Genomic DNA, 22,933 nt, shown 5'->3' on the forward strand with positions numbered 1-22,933 from the left:
GTTTGGTGGGGCTTGTTTGTTTGTTTGTTTGTTTTGTTGTGGGTTTGTTTGGGTTTTTTTGGTAGAAGTGCAGTGTTTAACCAGTGCATCGAACATTTTAGAAACACTTGTTTCTTAGATGAAACACCTTTCATTGAATATTACACTTCAGTATTTCAGTGGATTGCCTTAGGTAAAACACTGTGAATACTAATAACTGTCCTCAACAGTGAATACTGATAATAATAAAAAAGATACAACATTTTAATTTTATTTCAACATAGGCAACCCGTGAGAAATACAAGCAGACTGAAAACATTTTTCAAATATACAGTGCTGCATGTAAGTTTATTCTGAGACGTTATTGAACATGGACAATAGCAAGCTTGCTGACTATCAAAACTACTAATGTAACTTACATGTATGCACTGTGCTATAGCTTACACAGACTAGCTTTTATTGAGGAAAATAACGGTAAATGTTGCATCTTGTGGCAGAGTTGGGCAGTGCCATCTGCTAGAGGTACTTTGGCATTAAATTTAATTTTGTCTTCTTTTTCCTGTATGTTCTGTGACAGCTATGAATGTTACATCACTTTCGTTTCAAAATGTAGAATTTATATCATGTTTGTGAAGAAGCTTGGCAACAAACCTAGCCATACAAGCAAGCCAATAGCATATAAGGAACTTGTAGTTTGCACATATGTATGGATAGACATAGTAGGCTGTACAGGCTGTACTAACACAGTTTATAATATAGAATTTGAGCTGATTTTGTTCAAAGCTGATTAGTTTTAGTGTTTGATAGCTGAAACAAAAAGAAAATATTTCTGTTTTTCTCATAAACTCACCTTCCAATTTTTTCCTGATTTCAGAGAACAGGCTATTGTTAACTGCACCCTAATACTTTTTGAGTCCTCCATGGTACTGAAACAAATAGGAACAGATGCAGGGTGGACAATATTGTGTACTGTCTCTGCATGTGAACACTAATTTTATTTTAATATTGTGGCAAGAGTTTCCAGGTTGATCAGATGGCACCAAAGCAGAGAAGGAAGTGGGGATTAGATGGACACTATTAACTTCTTGCCACTCGTGTTTACACATAGAAGCAAAACTTAGTAATGTGGCAGTAGTTGTAGTGAACAGGGTGTGAGCTGTTTGATACAAATTGTAGTGATGACAAAACAGGGCAAACAAGTTCTGAATGTGCTAGGACTTTCAGAATTTTATATTTTTATATTTTACTCTACCAGAAAGCATGTTTCATTCCATAACAATTGCTTCCTGTGTGAAATTCAGGCTTTTCTATAGTGACAGGTAGATTTGTGTGTGCGCACGCATGTGTCTTGTCATTAATGTTACTGATTTCGTGAGTTGCCTTATTCATGTAATACTGATGTCTGTGCTAAGCCATTTCATTAACTTGAATTTTATAATATTGTTTTGAGCTTTCTTAACCTTAAGAAACAAAAATTCTGCAATAGTATGTTGAAAATGGTGTTGTTCATGAAATATTCTTATATATCCCCTTCTATTGTTGCCTTTACTATTTGCATTGTGGTAATATGCAGAGTACCTAGAGGTCCCTCCTGTGCAGGGTATCATCTCATGTTTATTATACTTGGATATTGTAATTAGTGTTTTATTCTGTCACTGTGACTAAGTGTCTTCAGTGAGGTTTTGTCAGAATTTTCTTGGAGCTTTCCATAACCTATCAGTTCCCTACTCTATCCTCTCTTTTCTCTGAGTAGAGAGGCAAGCATTTCTTTGTAGGTGTGCTTAGAGATGTTGTTGGTTCCTTGTTTTTTACTTCTACAACCAGTTTTTCAGTTACAGATGTAAACACAGCTATGGGAGATTAGCTCCAAATCTCTTCTGCTACACTGACAACTCAGAGATGCTAGGGAAGGGGTACAGGAGTATAGAAATAAGGCATTTAGTGATGTTTTCCCACAATACTCTCCCAGAGATTTTCCTCTGGGCTTTTCTTGAGGCGATGTCTCAATATTTATTACTTCAGAATGTTTTTTTTCTCACATTCTTGCTTATTCCCTTTTCTGAGCCTATGCTTTAGGTTCCTCTTACTGGAAGAGACAGTCATTCCCTATTCTATTGTCTGTATGCTTTCCATTATTTTAAGTGTATACTTCATACATTTAACTCTATACTTAACTATAAAGTTTTAGATCAGTTTTTGCGTTTACTTAAGATGAGTGCAATGTTTGCAGACTGTCAAGCTCTGGCATGTGAAGATATATCTTTTTTTAAGCTGCTATGCATTTTTATTTGCTTCAGAACTGAGCACTTAAATACAGCTCTAAGGAGGAAGCTGATTTAATTGAACACCTTGTTCTAGTACCTGTTAATTTGGTTTGTCAACTTTCACTAATGCCACAGGTTTGTTTTGTTTTTTATGAGAAGACAGGCTGCAGGGTGGGAATGAAAAGATTTAGTTTCTTATAAATGTCAGTCTTTTATGGATATGTTGATATTTCCTTCTTTTCAGTGGGTTTTCTAATTTGATATTTTTACATAATTTTCACCTTTCTAATGATTGTTTCTTTTGGGCTTGTGTTCTCTTTTGTGCTTCAATGCATATGTTTAGATACGTGCATGACCTGTTTCTCCATTAACGGAGTATTCATCATTAGTCTTTCCTGTTTTATGCTCTAAACCCATTCCTGACCACTAGTTATATTAGACTTTGAAAAGTAGCATCTCTAAATGCTTCTATGATTGTGCTGCTTGCTGGGTTTTTTTATGTTGGTGCTTAGAGGTACAGTAGGATTTTTGCTTCAGTGGATTTTTGTATCTGTGATCTCTATCAATGTTGTGCATTCAATTCTAGTGCCCAGAAAATAAAAAAAAATCATGCTGGTGTTATGTGTCAGTCAGAATGTCTTTCCTGGCTTTCGTTAGTCTGTTTTCCATATAAAGGATTGCTTCTTCTTTTTGTAATTGGTCCTTTACTACTGGACACTCTGCTGCTACTACTTTCATTGTATAGATTTTTCTGACTAGTGTCCCTCTGCATGCCTTGATTTTTCTCCTTGCTCTATTTTTTATTCCCTGTACTTCCCTGTGCTGTAAATACAAGTATGGTATTAATTCTTAGGTCTTGCTGGTCGTCAGTTTCCTGTGATCCGTTAACTTTGAATTTAATTATGTGTCCTGTTATTTATGTTTGTAATTAATCCTCCTATAAACTGCTTGCATCAATTATTATTCCATCTCTGGGAGCAATCCTCCATGATATGAGGGGACAGTTAGCCTTTTCAGAGCTGAAATGGGGCTCCCCTTTATACATATCTCTACATTGCAGGATTTACTTGTCAACAGGGATATAGAGCCATTCAGTTCTAAAGTCGATGTGTTCCACAGTGTCGCTTGCATAGAGACTTGAAATATTTCTTTATATTCTAGGTTAATAAATCTGTTCTCAAGATAATGTGTATATACTTTAGTACTAATAGCAACAGGTTAATTGCATTGGATGATCACAATTTTTTTTTACTTTTCATTAACAGAGTAGCAGTGTTTATGTTGCTTTTTGTTAATTCAATACTGAAAGGGTGTTTTAATGCTGAGTAACAGCTTGACAAGCTGTCCTAGCTAACAACCTTTTTTTCAAGTGCAAGTTTTTTGTGGTTTATTTAGTAAGCTTTTAATGATATTTTTGTTAGCTAAGCTTCTTGCTTCACCTATGTGTTTTATATCCACAATACAAAGGTTTTCTATGTTTATTTTGCTGTTTGCCCCCCTTCTCAGACTGGGCCTCTACTCACAGCCCTTGTGGTTAGGACCCTGTAAAGCACTCTGAAGGAGACTACTGCTCTGCACTGCAATGGCTTGGGGGATCTTTTAAGATCATTCCTTCAAGATCTGTTATAGAAAATTTAAATCTCTAAGAATCGGTTTGAGATGTAAATATTTTACAAAGGTTCTTTCTATAGCTATGACACACAATTTCATCAGATAACTTGTTGGATTTCATTGGTAGCAATTTGCAAGGGTTTGTTTTAAAGCTAAATTAGGTTTATTGTCTTGTAAGGATAATATAGTCTTGGAAAAATAGAAGCAATACTAATGATCATTTGGATAACTGGAGCAGTTAGCTGGGCCCTTTTAATGCAAATTCTGTTAAAGAAATAAAAGGAAAATATAACGGTTTTAACTGAAATATTTAATTCTCCAGGAAATAGCGTTAACTATAGATACTACAAAATCTGTTGCAGGTCGGTCTTCACTCTTTCCCTTTGAAGATGGCTTCCTAGACGACAGTCATGGTGATCAGTCTTTATCGTCGGGTCTCAGCTCTCCAACACGCTGTCAGAATGGTGAAAGAGTGGAACGCTATTCTAGAAAAGTGTTTGTTGGAGGTCTTCCTCCTGACATTGATGAAGGTACTGTGAATCAGTTACATTGGTGAGATGTGGGAATTGGCTTTCACATAATTACTTTTAAAAGGTCAGATTTTCATAAAAACAAATGTATTTTCCCAGGTATGGTGCTTGTAGTGCTTGTGGCATTACTTAAAGTAAACACCACTACCCCCTGCAACACCTAAGAATTTACTTGACATTCTTTTGTACTGTAGATCAGACGAGATGGAGACAGAAATGCCTGCATAGCAGGTCTTTGAATCTGTGATTGCAGCACGTGTTCCCACGAATGGAAAGTGGGATAGCTGGAAAAGGGAACTTAGTGGTTATTGTCACTCCTCCATAGTGTTTCCCTATTCTTTTTAAAAGATTTGCTTGACTTTAAGGATTTTGTTAATACAGTCTTAAACAAAATAAATGAGGCTTTAATTAATCAGCACTTATATTCAGCCTATACACAGTATTCAGTTGACAAATGTAGAACACTTAACATGGTTATCCTCTATCTGCCCTACTTGTGTGTAAACCCCCCCCCCCAACCCCCACCCCCCACCCCCACCCCCACCCCCCCCCCCCCCGACTTTAAAACTACAATCATGACAATTTTTGGTGTATTTCTTATATTATAGCTGGAATCCACCACTATCTAGCTTCAGTTGGCATACAGAGGGAATCTGAGGGTGGCTTATAATGAAAAGAGAGGAATCCTCAAATCTGATCAACTAAACTGAAGCCTAACCCACATGCAATTTTAATAAAGAAATTGTATGAATTGCCAATCTGTGGTTTACAAACAGCTCAAATACGATTTCCATGTGGGATTTTTAATACAGGGACTGCTGTGTAATCTGAGTCTCCAGCTGTAGGACGATGTAGGCTGACAGGAACAACTGATGTGAATGTTGCTGGATCACTCAGAATCAAAATACATGCCCAGCCCATCCTGCAAGGCAGTAACATGGCCGTTTGAGAACTGTTACCCTCTTCTAGGAGAAAGCTACTCCAGTAACCCCGTTTCTCTTCAGCTCCTGAGTTATGCAATATGTGTTTTGTGGCTCTAGTCACTTGAAAAAATTTGATGTGCAACATATGGGGTTAGATAAACTGGACACATCAAACAGCAGCCAAAAAATTGGAAACACTGCCTTTGTCTTCAAACTTTCCTCCTGATGGATTGTTGCTCTGATCTATCTAGCATCACATTAGACATTATTTTAAACTGAGTCTTTCTTTAAAGTACACATATATAAATATATTGAGAAAGAAGTTTGTTGGTTTTTTTTAAATAAAACAATTTTTACTGAAACATCGGCATGTAAACTAAAAATGTCCAGTAGGATAGTTTGACATGTCTATTCCATTATGTTTTGAAATTGATGCTCAAAACCCAAAGAAATATCTTGGTAGATTTCCAGAGGGGACTGAGGAAGGTGAAATCCCCACAGACACATGACCCGATGCAGCCTGCTTTCTAGGGCATGCTCCAAGGAGTGGCCATGCTGACATGTACCTCCTCCGTCAGTCCCATGTGGCTGCATCTGACCCTGCTTTGTGGCTATAATTAGAAGTAGACCGCAGTTGAAACATACTCACTTCTGCTAGATCATATTTGCATTTAATTAATCCTGGTGCAAACTTGCATTAATGGAATATAAAATTACTTTTTAAAGCAACCATGTGTAACATACAGGTGAGACAATATTTAGGCATCCTCTATGTACATTATTGCAGTTTTCACTGTTTTTTTTAGTCTTTTTAAAGAATTTTTGATTTGCCATTGTAAGTCTTTAGATTCTAAGGTGCCTCATTTGTTTTTTGTAGATGAGATCACTGCCAGCTTTCGTAGGTTTGGACCTCTTGTGGTGGACTGGCCTCACAAAGCTGAAAGCAAGTCATATTTTCCACCTAAAGGTAATTAGTTTAAGATATACTTATGCAGGCTGTTATGGTAAAGGCAAGCTATGTCTGCAATGTGTGAATCCATTACAAAGAAAAGATTTGACTATTTATGATGATTTTTTTATATTCCAACAAGGGTGTTTTCAGCAGTTGTCATGATTGAAAAAACACAGTTCAGTGACTGAAATGTGGTCCTGTGCATGTACTTCTTCAGCAAGCCTGGAGTCCTTGAATCATGCCTTAATTTAGCCTAGGCTTACTTTAGAAGGCAAGTAGAAGGAATTTCCTTATGCCGGTTTGGTTGCAGTTTGCACACTGTAGGAATAATAGCGGGAAGTTACTGATGGATTGGGTACATGGAATTTTGTAGAGAAGCATGAGTCTACTTTCTCTGTGTTCTGACCCAAGAAGCCATGATCCTGCTCAGAACCACAAGGTCAGCATCAGGGTTCACTGAGTGCTAAATAGCAGCAATGAGCTAAGAGGGGCAAGCTGACATGGTCACAGGGTTCCCAGGTTCAGAGTGTTGAGAGTGTGTGTTGGTGGGGCAATTTCGTATCTGTCAGCAAAACACCATACAGACCTTTTTTGGCTGAAAAAGAACAAGGAAACCTGTTTGGGAGAGTTATTTGACTAAATCACATTGTTCTTATCATGTTCTAGTCTCTCCTGTGATTGTGAGTTATACCTAATTTGTTCTATTTTCAGTAGTGCATGCCTTTTGCTTATAGTTTGGGACTTCATACATGACCTGAAGCAGCATCATGAAGCTACATAGAATTTCTGACCTGTATTTTAAAAGTTTCTGTTCTCACTGATGCTGAAAGCTCTTAATTGCTCATTAAGGCCACTGGTTATTTTGGTAGGACAATGGGCTGTTCAGTCAGTGAACTAGCTAGCTAATCCTACAATGTTTTGATAGATATAATTTAACTGTAAAAATACATGCAAATAAAAGCTACCTTTTATTATCTGTAAGTTTAAGTGCTAGAGGTGAGAACTCTTGTGACAAATGCTTGCCCTCTAAACAGTATTTGAGGCACTTAAAAACATAACAAAAACCCGGACATGCTCTCTCTTTCCTGTTCCGTTCTTACAACTCAGCTGTGCTGTCAGTAGTTATTATGCAACATCTGTTCTTGATTTTAAAAACAAAACAATCAAAAAACCTCAAAACCAGCAACAAAACACCCCAAACCTAACATCTCACCCCCCATATATTCCTAAGGACAACTGGTAAAATATATGGTTTTTCCCTTTTTATTTTAAAGTTCTTTAGAATCTTTCTGGCTAATGAATTCTGAGTGTACCTTCACTTACAAGTGGACTAGTTTCTTCTTGTCCCTATCTCCTAGTACTCTACACTTTTTTTCTTTTTCTTTTTTTTTGTCATCTTAATTCAGTAAGTACCTAGTCATGGTAGATCAACATGGGACTTCCAATTACGATTTTGTTCTGTCTGACAGTGGACTAGTTAGGCCTTGCCAAACTTGTAAAAATGTTTTTGAGTAAGATCTATTTTAGCAGAAGACAAGGGAATGCAGCCTCACTTCTATTTTTGTCATGATTCTAATATAGGAAACAGCTTTCAAAGCCCCTGCCAGTTGCCCTGAATGTCTGTCTGAAAGTGCTAAACAACAGTCAGTCCCAACTGTTCCAGATTTATTTATAACTGACGACTTAGTTATCAATCAGGGCTGCAGCATCGTACGTCCTTTGAGGTTCACTTACAGTCATGTTAAGCTTGGTAGATCAAATGTACTTGATTTACTGTGATCCAATATTGGCAGCATCTGCATTAAAGACAGAATGTTATTACCAGGAGTTGAATGGTAAAGTCCAAACGTGTATTATTATTTTTTCACAGCTTTTTATTTTAATTTATATTTATAAAGCGTACTAATTTTTCCCAAGTTATTATGGAATCATTGACAGAACTTCCACAATAAAATGTCTCCACTGCTATTTTTCATTAGAAGTTCCTTTACAGCCAAAATAATATATTTCGTTTTTACTTTTATATTTTAAGCTGGTTTGATGTGTTACCAGACATTTCTTTAAAAAATACATTGAAATGAGAAGAGATATTTGAAATTGTGCTTGGTGCAAAATTCAGTGATGTGACTTATTCAGCTGTCAAATACTCATGAATTCAAATATTTTCTCCCTTTTTTCTAGATATCGTCTTTTCAGTGTTGCATTGCTAGTCAGCAAATTCTCTGACATTTTGAATAATATTCCTTCAAATGCAAAATATATCCCCCCAAAAAAGAAAACGACAAATTAAATTATAGAAGTGAGAATGATTTGGTTTTTTGTATGCTAGCAATCTCAAAGGAAAACAAGATAAAAGCATTGTTGGAATGTGGGATGATGTGGAGGCTAATCTTTGTTCACACATTAATAAAATCTGACCTCCAAGGCTTCTCCCACCTACCTGAATGTGCCCCACTGGCAGTAAAATTGAACCCTGCTCTTTCTGAAAATATGCTGTCGCTTCCTGATATGCTTCAGTGTCCTTTTGCTAGATAGCCTTTTTCATTACTCCTTCATATCTTTCAGGTCAGTCCAGTGGGCAGTATCTGGACTTAAAACAAAGTTCAATATTTTTTTTGTTTGGTTGGTTTGATAAGCATTCAGCTAGAGGTTTGGACCAGAGCTAGGATGCCATAGCTCAGCATACTCATACTGGAGCTGTTTTCTGTCTTCATAGTTATATCCAGGTGATGACATCCTTCACAGTCCTGAATGTATTAATACAGACTTCCAGTATCTACTTATTGGTATAATTTGTTGAATTTGTGGAATGTTTACTATGTTGGTGCAATATATGAACTCCCTATAGTCGCACTGTATGAAGAGCACTTTGTTGATATTCTTATGGCTAGGAACAAAAGGCTGCAGGAGCTATTAACTGTGGCTAATCTGATCAAGCATGAAATCTGAAAGGTTAAAATAAAATGTTGCTTACAGTCTACTGACTTCCCCCATCGCTGAGGATTTACCTGGCTAGTGAGCAAGTAAGGCCATAGATATGTAGTCAGCTCTAGAAAGCCTGATTAGCTATTTTATTGGATGGTATGGTTGATTAGCTTAAGTGCATGTAAGCTGTTTTTAGGACTAGCTGGAGTCCAGAAACATTCCTGCAGAGTTGAACAAAGTCTTTTCTGGATTTGGCAATCTGAGCACGATGGTGTCACCACAGGTCTGCTTAGGCATTGAACCTCAGATTTAGTGCTGGTTGTGTGTGAAATATGTGCAATTGCAGTCTTACAGCATGGTGAGTTACACAAAGTTTATGTCAGTGTAGTGCCATCATGATTTTGGACCTTGTAGTATTGCAGATGAACATGGATGCGTCTGCATGTTATTTCTCAAGCACATCAACACTATTTATATTATCCAGGTTTTCCCAGATATTCTAGGGTTTTGTTACCCTTATTGAATTTCACCTGATATCACCACTACCCTGTGAACATGTGTTTGGGAAAGTGATTTGGCTTGATCAATGGTTGAGTTTTGGTTATTACAGTAACAAACCCCAAATTATCTGATAGATCAAACAGCCTTTACAGGATGCAGTAGTTGCCTGCAGTAGGTTCAGTAATTAGGTTGCTGAGATAAGAGGGACCAGTGGCACCCAGCTGTTTTGTGACTGAAAGTGTATATTATACACTTGGGCAAGAGCAGCTGGTAACAGCTGACAATATGTATGAGAGGTTCATTCCTATTTCTAGTTCTGAGCATCTGTATTATTGCCTTAACATTTCTTTTCACTCCTCCTATGCATAGTAAAGTTTAGCACTGTGTTTTTATGTCAGTGTCATCCATAAAGAAATTTTAATGCTTTGCTTCTCAATAAGGCCAATTCATTCTCATTGCCTGAAAAGTCTTTGGATGACTCCCTTTGGCATCTGTTTGGATATGTTAGTAATGGAACTGGCAAAACTGTAAATGCCGTGTGTTGGTCTTGGGTAAGCAGATGCCCAGTTCATAATATGTTTACTTGGCTTTCATCACAGAGTTTTGAGAATTAAATGTGGTTTGTGCCTAAGTATTTTTGAGTACCTATGAGATGTTGAGAAATAATTAAATATGCACTGAAGAATGTTATCAAACGTACTTACACATTACTATGACACAGTCTATTTCTCTGGCAAAATCCAGCTAATTAGTTTTATTGAAATAAAAATTGATGTGTTTTTTTACTTACTTGCTGGTCTGCTGACTTGAGCAATGCTTATGCTAACTACAGAGGGGTTTCATTTTTCCTTTTTTTATTAAACAGATGGTGCCAACTGTTTCAAAACATTGTTTTTAAGTTTTCTTTACCAGATTGCTACCTTTAAAACAACTTTTTAAAAGTCTTTATCGATTTTCCTATGTGATAACTAGTTTTTCTAGCAATCACTGAAGTCTGCACAACATACTTTCATAAAAAATTATGCAAAAGTGTTTCGCTGTTCCTTCCTGTTTAGGAGGACTGATGTTTGGAGAAAGATGAGATTTAGAGTGAGAAAATGAAGCATGGCAGAGCTTGGACATAGAATGGGTTTGGAACAGGAGGAACGCTTTGGCTTAACAGTTGATGTAGATGTATGGTGCAGCAGTTTGATCCTCCTGTTTTCTCTGTTCTTCAGTTAGTTATTATGCTGTTTGATTAAAAAAAAAGCACACTTGTCCCTACTGTCCCACAGGGGACACTAAGGGTGAACAAGATTTTGTGAAAATGAAAACGCTGTCTGCAGAGTTTCACAAAATAACATTGTAAAGTGAATCTTATGCTTTAATTTAAAACAACTGGTAGGATAGACTGTGTGACCCTTCCTGTTGACCTCTAAAGTAACATTAGATGGGCACACCATTGTTGGTAGTTTTCCGAATGATCTTGGTTTCAGGGATGAGGATGGTTTGCATGATCAACTCCTTTGCTGCTGCAGTGGTAACAGTAGCTTTTTCCAGAGGAACAAGAATGAACAGTTGCAAGGAGGAACTATGGAGTCATAATCCTAATTTCATCAGCCGTATTCACAAGAATATATCTGGTGTGGCCAAATACAGCAATTTATTGTATTGAAACTAATTGCTTTGGCTTAAATGATCTAATACCATACTACAAAGTCCAGCATAAAATGCCTAGCCAATTTTTATATTTTAAAAACTGATGTCAGAGATGATAATATTTGCTAGAATGCAAAATTAGGTTCCTTACCCGGAAATCTACTGTATGATATATAGTGAGGTAAGATCTTTTTTAAACTTTGTTTACGTGTGTTCCAGCACGTAACACCTGTGTGCAATATTAGTCTTCTGTGCCATGGTGTCTGAGGCCGTGTATAGCAGTTGTAGTCCCTGTGTCTTTCTGCAGTAGGGTGGCATTGTCCCAAATCAGTGCCATTCACAAAATGTGTGCTATCAAAAAGCAGTATTTGCTAATCTGCTCTTCTGTAGCTGTGTCACTTAAGGTTGGTTTTGTATAGAGTTTTCTTTTAGGTTTTTAGTGCCTCCCTTTGTAAAGCTCTTCATTTCCTGTCATGTCCTAAATATTTGAGAATTCTTGGTGGTGTACTGATAATGATGATTGTAAAATGTCAGTCTTTAACTGGCACAGCAGTCTCATTCAAGGACCTTGCTTCATACAAGAAAATCTCTGTCCCCAAAGCTGTGCCATTTACAGTTTTGTTTTCAAGGGGAAAACAAGAATCTGATGAGGCAAACCTATAACAATATTTTGAGCAATCAGGCCTCAGCAGGACAAATCTGACTCTGAAGTAGGTTTGCAGGATTAATCTCTCCCAGCTTTCACGTTGCTTTCAACAAATGCTATTTTATTTCAGAATTTCTGGGTTTTAAAATAATATTTTTTTAACCCCAAAGAAACCACAGTTTTTTAGCAAGCATCTGTTGACCCTTCTTTGGCAACAATTTCTGATGCCTACAGAATTAACAGGTCTCTTCAGAAGGTGCTCAGCATCCATAGTGTGTGGTATTTGGTCATAAACATGTTTCTGCCACTCTTCCTAGTTGCTTATAAGTACAGTAACCAAATAAGTAAAGATTATGAGAAGAATACAACGATTGTAGCAAAATATTCCTAGTGTAATTTAGGTTATTACTGAAAACCTTACTTTGAGACTCAGACAGGATGTTGCAAATTTAGAAAGTATGGGTAGTGTAGGATTCAAGAATGAAATTTGGGCTTCTGGGTTCTAGTACAAAGTCATAAAGCAGAGTAAATCCAACCCCAGCAGCTTCTGTCTTCCTCATTAGTGCAAACCAAATGTTCCCACTAGAGAAAAATCTTTTTCAAAACCCAATTTTTTCCAATTTTTCTGCCTACTGCCCTCTCTTATTCTTGCTATTTGTTGTCAGAAAGCTCTTTCTAATCAAGACCTGACGAATTGATGTAATGCCCACAATTACAGGATTGGATCCTTTTCAGAACTGTTTTTGAGGTGGGGGGGTGGGTTTGAGAGGATCAGACATTGGGCTGCAGTTACTGATAGTTGCTCTCAATTATTGTAAGAATAGATCCTGCAACACCACATGTTTGATAATAGTCTGTAAGACATTCTCCTGAGTAGGCACTCATGAGATTTTACCTAATGGGACCAAATCAAATTATTTGTCCACATTTAGATTTCCGCCCTATCAATAAATATATCCCTCCTTTATGTTTGGGGGAAGGGATTTGTCATGTTCTCAAGAAATTGGGGTTGACTATTAGTCTACCAGGCACTTGTCTATGTGTAGACTCTTGTTTCTTCTTTCCTTCAAAGACCTAGAAGTTCTTAAGAATTCTCTGATAGGCTGGAGTACGTCCTCAAACAGATTCTTTGGTACTCAGTATTGTTGCATTTTTGTTAGTTCTTTTGTTCAGATAAATAACACTTTTAGGTTCAACAGTCAGATCACATTGGATAATATGTCTGTGCTATGTATGTATACAACAAACTATAAATAAAGGACTAACTTTTCTGTGTTTTGAAGAAGTAATATGCATTTGGGGCTAATGTGTCATATGGGAAACAAATTCAGTAGCTCTCTATCATCTTTATTGCTTAAACAGATCATTAAGCCAGGAAAGTTCTGTTGCCTTGAAAGTGAGAGTTCAAGGTCTGTGATAGTCCTAGAGTAGCTTTTCCTGTGCATGCTGCTAATGTGATAAATTTTACTCTCAACTTACTTGTTATCCACATGAAAATGAAGATTATAGTATTTGGTTTCTGAAGATGAACACAGTCTGTGTTTTTTCATGGCTGCACTTACAATTTGCTAAACAACTTGTTTTTATACTCTTCCTGGCTAATGTGCTAGTCGGCAGAGTTTCCAGAAGAAAATTTGTAAAGACGATGTTTTCAATTTCAGCCTGGATGTGTGTCTGTCAACCAGGTGCTTTTGTATCTGAATCTATTGGGAAATGTTTTATATAGTTGGGGTTGACTGTCATTAACTGTATAACTTCATTTTACAGCATTCCTAATACATTGCTAGAAGAGATTTTTGTAGTGGTAACTGTTCAGAGGCTGTTCAGAAGGTTTTGGTAGAAGTGAAGCACCTTTTTTAAATACAGAAGTTAATCTGAAAGGTTGTGTTTGCTGTATTCAAAACCGCATTAAATTCTAGATGACTTCTAGTCATCTCGTCTAGTTCTGGTTTGACTGATGGGCCAGGTAGTAAGTTACACAAGGAGACATACTTAGGGTACATCCATTGCTTCCTGTAAAGGCAAAGCCAGTTTTGTAGGTGCAGAGGCAATGGGTATGAACTATTGATAAGGTTTATTCATAAGCCTCTTGACTCTTTAGGGAAAACTAAAGGTCACGTGTTGGAGTTGTGTATTTTTCTCTTTTCAGAACAACATCTTCCCATAAGTCATCTAGATGATTTTCTGTTGGTCATATGCCAAAGAGGCAGGCTGGTTTCTGTCACTCACTGTCAGGAAGGGTTCAGATTGCAACGGTATTTCTTCTACTTTATACGAACTGTTTATTTTATCAGAGTACATCAAGTTAAGTCACAGTTGATATTTAAAGCTTGTCTCAAGGGGATTGCTGCTCCCAAAATCTAAAGAGCAGCTGCTGGAGTCCGGTTCATGCATTTACTAATCACCACTCAGCATCACAAGCTTTCAATCAAATGCCCAGATCAGTAGGTTCTGTTTAAATAGCAATTCCAAGCATCCACTAACTGTTGCAGTAAATTTGTTTGGGCAGACTAGGACTTTCCAGTAAGACTTAACTGTGTATAGTACCTATGGAGTTTTTCCTCGTTGTGCAGCTGTTACCTGCAGTAAAACTTGAAATTTGGACTTATTTAGCCTAAATATACCTCTGACTTAAATGAAAAATAAACAAGCATTTGATGCAGTAATGATGCAGTAATCTGAATAAGTCATGTTGGCTAAAACAAAAGCAAACCAAACCCAAATTTCAGACAAGCCTACGGATGTCTCTTTTGGAAAGAAACAGGAAATCTTAAAGATTATCCTTATTGAAGAATGCATTCTTTCATGACTGTTTTCAGGAGAATGTCTTGGGTATTCAGTATACTGTAGAATATACAGAATATATACAGTTGGTAACTGACCCCAAGTTACATGTCAGTTGAGTATTTTTTAATTTACTGGATAATTAATTTTAATAAATCTGGACTTGGTTGTGATCACAGGTTTTAAATCTTAATGTTCTTCAACATTCTCAAAGAGAAGGGATGAGCCCTATGAATTTATCTTCTAGTAATCAAAGATGAATCTTACAAATCGTCAGCTATCCAAATTAGGGAGAGGGTTAAGTTCAAAATATTAACTGTTTTTAGCTTTTACTTTGGAAGATGCAGATCATCTTTTAAAGAAATCTTTTTATTTAGTGAAATAGAAGTACATAGAGCTTCATGACTGACTTCATGTTTCTTAAATAAGAATCATGCCTTTTTAGGGCTGTGCATCTCTTTCTCATGTTTGAGAATGATAAATATATTAGACTGTGATCTGTGGTATACTAATTGAGCATGCAGGCACGTTATACTGCTTATATCAAACTGAGTCACTCAGTAGCTTACGTATCACATGGCCTACTCAGGAGGTAAAAATGATGTCTAGCATAGATTTCCACTGGATTTGCAACTACTATGAAACGTCTGTGTGGGGAAGAAAATAAGAATACTGATTGAGAAGTCTCGTATTGATGATATATTTAAGTAGTGAATGGGTAGTTAGCAGAAATTAAGTATACTAAATAACTCTAGCTACTGTCTATGTGGAAAGTTTGCATAGGTTAGTAGCTAAAAGACTCATAAGCAGACTGAAAATATGTTCTTCCTTCACTACTGTCACTTTGTAGTACACATATGAAAGAAAATCCTGCTAATTCTGGTTTGAATGGCTGCCAGTTCACAATATCTAGCTAAATTCTCTTTAAAAACCCACTAACGACAAAGACACTAAAAAAAGGTTTAAGACAGCAAAAACAGAGTTGAGAAGTGAAAGCATTACCTGGAATTTGAACACCCCTAACTACAGAACAGAAGCAGCCAGACCATTTCTGTCAAATGGAAGCAGTTAGATGTCTGATTCTCACTAACTGCTTCTAGAGCCAAGTAGATGTTTGAGTGGTTTGTGTGTCATACCCCCACCCCCTCATTGAAAATACTGCTACCTTTTATTTTGTAAATGGAAATATATGAATTTATTTATAAATATTATGAGCTCCAGGATAAAAGCAGTCCTTTAAATAGTGATATTCAGGTCTTGATAATATTTAGTGCTTTTCTAGTACCTTGTGCTGTGTCTTGTTTTGCTAATAATTTATGAAGCACCAAAGTCTTCTTTCACATAATTGAAATAAGTTCAAGGGGATGATTGGGGGGGTGGTGGTGGAGAGAGATTTGTACTAGTACTGCAGTGTTTCTGAGGGTCAGCTAAAAATAAGTTGTTCACCTCAGTTGCCCCCCTGAACAGTTGTAATCATTTCATGTGCTACAAGCTTGTGATCTCTTTATAAATACCTATAAGCATTATATTTATAACATTCTGTATTCCATTCCTAAAATCACTGCAATGATGCACACAATTTTAGCCCATGATAACGATACAGTAATGCAAAATTAAAGCATTATCATCTGGATATACAAATCAGCAAATTATCAAAGGTAATATCCCGAATTGTATACGCTCAAATCAGAGGTTAGGACTGGCAGTGGGAATGCCTCGGGTGCTGGAATGAAAGATGCTGTGGATGACTCTGCCCAAGGCAGTGCATATGCCTCCCTCTGAGTTGAAAAGCTGGGAGCAGTTGAGGGCTGGTGTCTCTTTCAGATGTCTCAGTGCTGTGGCTGGCAGTTTTTATCTATTTCATACCACACAAATTCTACCTAGTTTTTGGACCTATGACGTATGTGTACTACTTCAGTATGATCAGTGCTCTGTTGGGTACCAATGGAGGCTGTTTTCATTTAATAAGGTGAAAGCTGCAAAGTTTTGGAGAATTTGATGAAGTCCAGTGTTTTGGTAAAATGTACCATTCTGATCTCCCAGGAAAACGCATGTTCTCATTAACTTCTTTTTTTTCTGTTGTTAAGAAAGAAATTTATTCTGCAATGGTGAGTAGTCAAGTTTTGGAAAAGCCTTTCGTTATTAAGGAAGGTTTTTCCAAGCTGCATCTTTTCTATATAATCAGTGCAGACAAGAACTAGAACCTGAAAACATTCCACATTTGAGCGAAAAGTCAAACCAGTTATTAACTGGCAGTGTACCACAGCAGCAATTGACAAGTTGACTACTTGATTAAAATAAAAGTCAAAGCCTAGTTCCAAAGCTTTGCATCCTGTCTTAAGAAATGTCTTACAACCTCAGTTCCTCTCTAGGTGCAGTTCAGTCACTGTGAAGCATGGCTGATGTGTCTGCTCACAGGAGAGTGAGTCATATGAAATCAGGAAATAGGCTGCTGGGTTGGACTATGTAAATGACATTGGGTATCTTAGTGACTGAAGATCTTTATTTTGAATTGGGGGTTGGACTCGATAATATCTTGAGTTCCCTTCTGACCCCTACAGTTCTCTGAATTCAACTCTTGACAACAGTCCCAAGTGTACATCACAGCACTAGCAAGTGCTGTTTCCTTTCTTCTTTAAAAATAAATTTTAAGAGAAATGTATCATCTAGCATGAAATGTAATCCCCAATATAACATTTTATTAATGAAAAGTAACTGATTTAGCTAAAAGTAGCCTGGATTTTTGGACCTTTGCTTTCTTCCCCTCAAAATTTTTGTGTTGAGTTTATTTTACCTCATGCAGACACTATGCACGGAATAGAAGCTGAAATCAAGCAGGCAGTTTTTATTTATCTAGAATTTTCCTACCTTAATGTTAGTTGCAATAGAATTGGAAATTGGCTTATTTGCAGAGAAGAGTAACAGGTTTTGTTCTAACTTGGACACTGATCTCTTTTCAGCCATCTGTTCAGAGTAAAAGCAGAAGCAACAGACCTGACCCCCTCCAGATGAGGGCAATGAGCTGCTCTGCCCAGAGCAGTCACCATTTCATATTGCCCTTGAAAACATAAATCAAAAATTTTATTTCTGAATTTCATCTCTTTTTTTATATTTATGAATGAAAATGCATGGGTTTTGTCATGCTGTTGCCCCAGTAAACTTCAAAAAGGTAGCTCTGGCCTCATTAAAAATTTAGTCTTCATCATATGATTAATTAATGTGACTATTCTTGTAACTCCAATAAACAAAATTGGATGTTATAGCCTTTCTTTTATGTTTTTATACCCTTTAATTCTGATTTATAGCTACTATAGATCATGTTGCAGTCTGAAGTCTGAAGTTTTAAAATGGCTGTGACCTTTGAAAGAGGAGACAACCCTATAAATTTGCTGTTGCAGTGTTTTAAACTAGTGTAGAAGTAGAATGCCAGACAAAAAGAGAGGCTTTAGTATGCTTGCAGAATGTTCTTTTAAGTTAAAAGAAAAATAATCAAAAAACCCAAACAAACAAAAATATGCTTTTCAGCATTTTATTTTTCAACAGATTGGAGTATTTTTACTACAGGACAAACTGAGGTATATGTACGCTGGGGTTTTTTCCCCCATAAGTGGTGAAAGTCTTGAAGTAGTGATGACTAGCAAATCCTTTCTGCTTCTTGACATGTTTTGGAATTCGCTGTATAGATCTTTAGGTGTATGTGTTTGTTATAGCACTCTTGGAATGTTCTCCTTTCTGTTCAGCAGGTGTGTGCAGAGGAGACATGAGGGCACCTCTCCCACATCCCAGAAATAATGTATGTCTCCTCATGGAGCAAGCAGACATTCTGTGGGTGGTTTGGTTGGTTAGGGTTTTTTCCATTTCAATTAAAGATATAGGGAAAATTCACCCTAATATTTATGACAATATGGGAGGGTTCTAATTTATCTTGTTACTTGTGATATGGCAAGATCATAAGTAGTAAGGGTTAAATGTTAGTTTCCATTCATTTTGTAATCTCAGTGATGTGGACTATTTAATGAAACAATTGGAATTACGAAGACGTGATTTACTTCACAGAAACTACTGATACAGATCCTCAGTTTTCATTCAGCTCTTCTGTATGATCTGCTTGTTTGCTGAGTTTTCTTGACACGCATCCTATCTTCCATTCAACTATATATACCTCATTTAATTGCTGTTTAGATTCAGGATCCAATTATTTTTCAGTGGAACGGAGGATGTGGAGTACATACCTTTAAATAAAAACAAACAACCCACTGCAAAACCTGTCTTTAAGTTGGCACATGGGGAATTTCTTATTTTTCAGGCTACTCAGACCCAGTCTGAGTAAAAAACACATAAAAATAGGACTCTGATTGTAAGATGCTAAACTGTTCCCATTTCCTATGCACCTTTCATGTTTTAGGGAAAGGAGTCAGCTGGCAGGGTCATACGCTGCCATTTAAAATTAGACTGGCTAGAAGAAATTCATCTTTGCAGCCTGACTAATACATAATTTCTCTCTTCGGCAGTAGTGAAGTGAGATTACAGCCCTTTCTATTTTGAGGTTTCTTAAGTATTTAAAGCCTTTGATGTTTTTTGAAAATCCAGTCATGTCACTGCAGTGTTTGAAAGAAAGTCTGCATTTTTTAACGTACCAGATTTTTTTTTTTTAAAAAATGAGTTTCATTTTTAATAGTCGTTTCATCTTTGGATTTGGATTTGCGTTTTATTCATGTTCAGAACATCTTCTAATAAGATGACTAAGGGTGACTTTGAGCAACGACCCTTAGTCATCACACTAACTGATTTAGAAATTTGGTTCACACTGTTTCTAAATGTTACTTTGCTGTGGGCTTTTAAAACAAATATATTTTATGAATTCTAGTAAATACAACCTTAATTCAATCCAAAGCTGTTTTTTAAAATCCAGGGGAAAAAAAGCAGTGGTATTTATATTTCATGGAAAAAGAAGTCTATTTAAATCTACTTTTTTGGGGGTATCCACTTCAGCCATCTAAAAATAAACCCAAAGATGTGAGACTAGAGTATTGATTTTCTTTGCCGGTTTAACTCCATCTTATTGTTTGTATAATAACGAGGTAGATATGTATATTGAAATACTTTTATAAGAGATGGTAGGTGGATGGCAGATTTTTTTAGTAATCTTGGAGCCTATAAAAACTTAGAAAAGACACTGTCTTTTAAACCAAAAAGTTTAAAAAGATAGGATGAGAGAAAGTGTGCTCCAAAGGTAGCGTAACTTTTTTCAAGTGTAAGTAGTCTTTCCATTTTGCATGTGAAATGAATACATGGGACTACCCAGAGACTGCACTGACTTGCTATGTGGTAGAGAAAGTCCTTCTCTTCATTGTCTTAGTTCTGTGGCCCAACATCAGTGTTAGAAAACTGAAAACACATGACCCTTACTGTATGGTTTCTGTGTCTAGTTTTATAAATGGGATGAATTTGGGGAATTATGGAGGTCAGTTATGTAGGAAATCAAGAGATGATATGCAGACCTCTGACATGGATATCCAAGTACTCTTTGACCTTATATTTAATTCTTCATTACCGATTTTCTCTATTTGAAAAGTAGCCCCAATTCTAATGCTTATATAACGTTTGAATATCAAAATGCTGGCTTTGTACCAGAAGACACAGCTCATGTCTGATGTATTTGAACTCCAGTTTATATACTGCTGAAATTTATCTGCAGCATGCTGCTGAGGTTCTGCTGTAGAGGATTAAAAATCTGAAGTTCATTGAATTTCTTACTGTTTGGAAAAAACCCATATGCTTTAAGCCATATGATACCCATGATGCAGAGAGAAGACTGTGCTTAAGCACATGATGCTGAGGAATTTGAAGCAACTTCCAGTATGTGTTAAGTAATTCAAATTTTTTGGATTAATACATATGTGTTTTAGAAACTGATCATTTTATTCTACCTTGCCTACTGTCTTTAAACATCATTTAAGTTTCTTTTAAAACTAGAAGTCCCTATAATTCACCATTCTGAATCATAGAAGTCAACTGGTCATGCAGTAAAGCTTTTAGCGGATTAGGCTCGTCTCTCATGGTGACCAGTAGAAATAGGAATAGAAATATGTAGTAGAACAGGGTCTAATCCCTGAAGTAGATGGTTTTATGAATCTCTTCAGGGCTTTATAAGGTTTATAGCCAAACTTAGCATTTAAACATAGCTGAAAGGAAAAGAAAATCAGTTTACACATTGGCATGCTGTTTTCCTTTAAACTGTGGATGAAGTTATTAAAAATGGACTTCCTATGCAAAAAACAACAAAAATAAATTATTGAATTGTCTCTAGTGTGAGATAATTCTGCAGTATCAGTTTGGGCATGCATTTAATTTTTCTTACTGGAATCTGAGTTGAGTGCATCTCCTACTATTGAGTTCTAATCAAATGCGGCGCTTCCATGGGAGCACATACCTGCTTGTATGAACAAGCAAATGCAGCTCCAAATAATGGTACGGTGAGCAAGAGGGTAGGTCTTCAGCAATAGCAATGCCTGGCACATCCCACTGCTCGCAGCCCCTTTCTGAAGTGAAGGTTGCTGCTTCCCTATACCACCTTTAACTTTCGCAGGTATCTCTTATCTGTATTAGCTGCTACATAATACTCACATTACTTGAACTGCTGTTAATTATTTTTCATTTCAGTGTAACCTTTGTTAATCTTGACTATCAAAAGTCCTTGAATAATTGCAATAGATGTGCAATCACCAAGTTTTTGAAGTAGTGTTGGACATCATGTCCTGCTAATTCAGCCTGTTTGCTTTTCTAGATTGACAGCAGACTGCTACTGTGAACTGTTTACCTGCCTGTCTTCAGAGGGCCTGCGCAGACTCTGTAGCAGGCAGGTGAATGTGCTGCAGTCACAGAGGTCTAGAGAAATAAGGAGGTGTAAACTTACTAATCATCGTAAGACAGAAAATTAGCAAGTATCTCTGGTTAATTTTAACTTCCTTGGGAAATTATGATCATGCTGTTTACTGTGCCACCAAATGGCTGCCAACTCCAGCTACCACAAATGATGTAAACTTCTACTACAACCCAAAAGGGCATGAAAAAAGTTCATAGGAGAAAGCAGCTTCCCAAGCTGTTTCTCAGAGCTTTTGCTGAGTAAGCCACAGTAAACATTTCCCAGTTCTCGTTTTGACTTCGGGCTAAAGAAATTGTCAATATTTTGCTCATTTAAGATTATAAAACTCTAAAAAGACAAACTTGTATTTTTTAGAGCTCAAAACTAACAGTCTAGTCAGAAGATAAATCCAGAATGTTTAAATCTGTTTAAATATATCGTAAACCATTCTTTTAAGAGCATACATAAATATATGTGTATTCTTATTTTGATTTCATAGTACTGGAATGATCTGCACTGCATCTTCTGGGGATTCATCTTGCAAAAGGCACTTAGCCCAATCCTTATCTTTTTTGTGAGCCATAAAGTGTGATCAGTTGGCTTTGGAGGTGTAGTTGCCGTGGCAGTCTTTTCCAAGTATCCCATTTTCTGACAGGGGCATCTTATAAGGCTGAAAAACTGCTAAAGATACTTTTATTTGTATAAAATTTTTAACTTTGATTATTGAATATAATCAGAAGGGACAGTGTGGAGTGAGGACAGTATCACAAGTGCATGGATGGAAAATAAAATTAAGGTAAAAATTATAGTGATTGCAAGCTAATTATTTTTGTACTCAGTAATGTAATTAGTTATTTTAAGTCTAAATAACGATTGAAGTGCATTTAGGTGACTATTTTAAGAGAATCACATCTGCTAGAAAGGAAAACTATCATTCAAGAAATATTTCACTTTTTAATGGGATTGGTGTCTTTAATCTACTCCAACTCTAAGTATGCAAGTCCCTTGTTTGCTACCAAGAGTGATGATTGAGCTGTTTGTTCTCTTGGAGAGGTCAGTGTGTCTAGATGTCTTCTGGGCTATAACGATGTTGTTACCACAGACTTTTTTGGGCTTCTGAAAACAGCTGCAAAGAACTTAATGTTATTTGAGAAGTCACACATGACTTGAGATAGAGTAAGACAATAACTCTACAGAGGAAAACAATTTTTGAATTTATACCTTAATTTTTTTTAATAAATCAGAGTTGTGAAGGACATGCCAGACAACATTCACTCAATACTCAGTGCAAAATTAGGGTAACTCCCTACTATAT

At 36.6% G+C, this 22,933-nt stretch overlaps 1 protein-coding gene across 3 annotated transcripts in view; it reads left to right on the plus strand.

Moving 5' to 3' along the window:
* The window catches only part of CPEB3 (cytoplasmic polyadenylation element binding protein 3), an 82,710-nt gene that overhangs the window by 48,225 nt on the left and 11,552 nt on the right, over positions 1-22,933 (plus strand). For all 3 annotated transcript variants that reach the window (XM_084264771.1, XM_084264772.1, XM_084264773.1), the window contains exons 5-6: positions 4,217-4,384; positions 6,185-6,274. In XM_084264771.1, coding sequence (XP_084120897.1) covers positions 4,217-4,384; positions 6,185-6,274 — 258 coding nt within the window. The remainder of the gene's footprint in view (positions 1-4,216; positions 4,385-6,184; positions 6,275-22,933) is intronic.

The sequence above is a fragment of the Gallinula chloropus genome (genome assembly GCF_964237585.1).
Source record: "Gallinula chloropus genome assembly, chromosome: 5".
NCBI lineage: Eukaryota > Metazoa > Chordata > Aves > Gruiformes > Rallidae > Gallinula > Gallinula chloropus.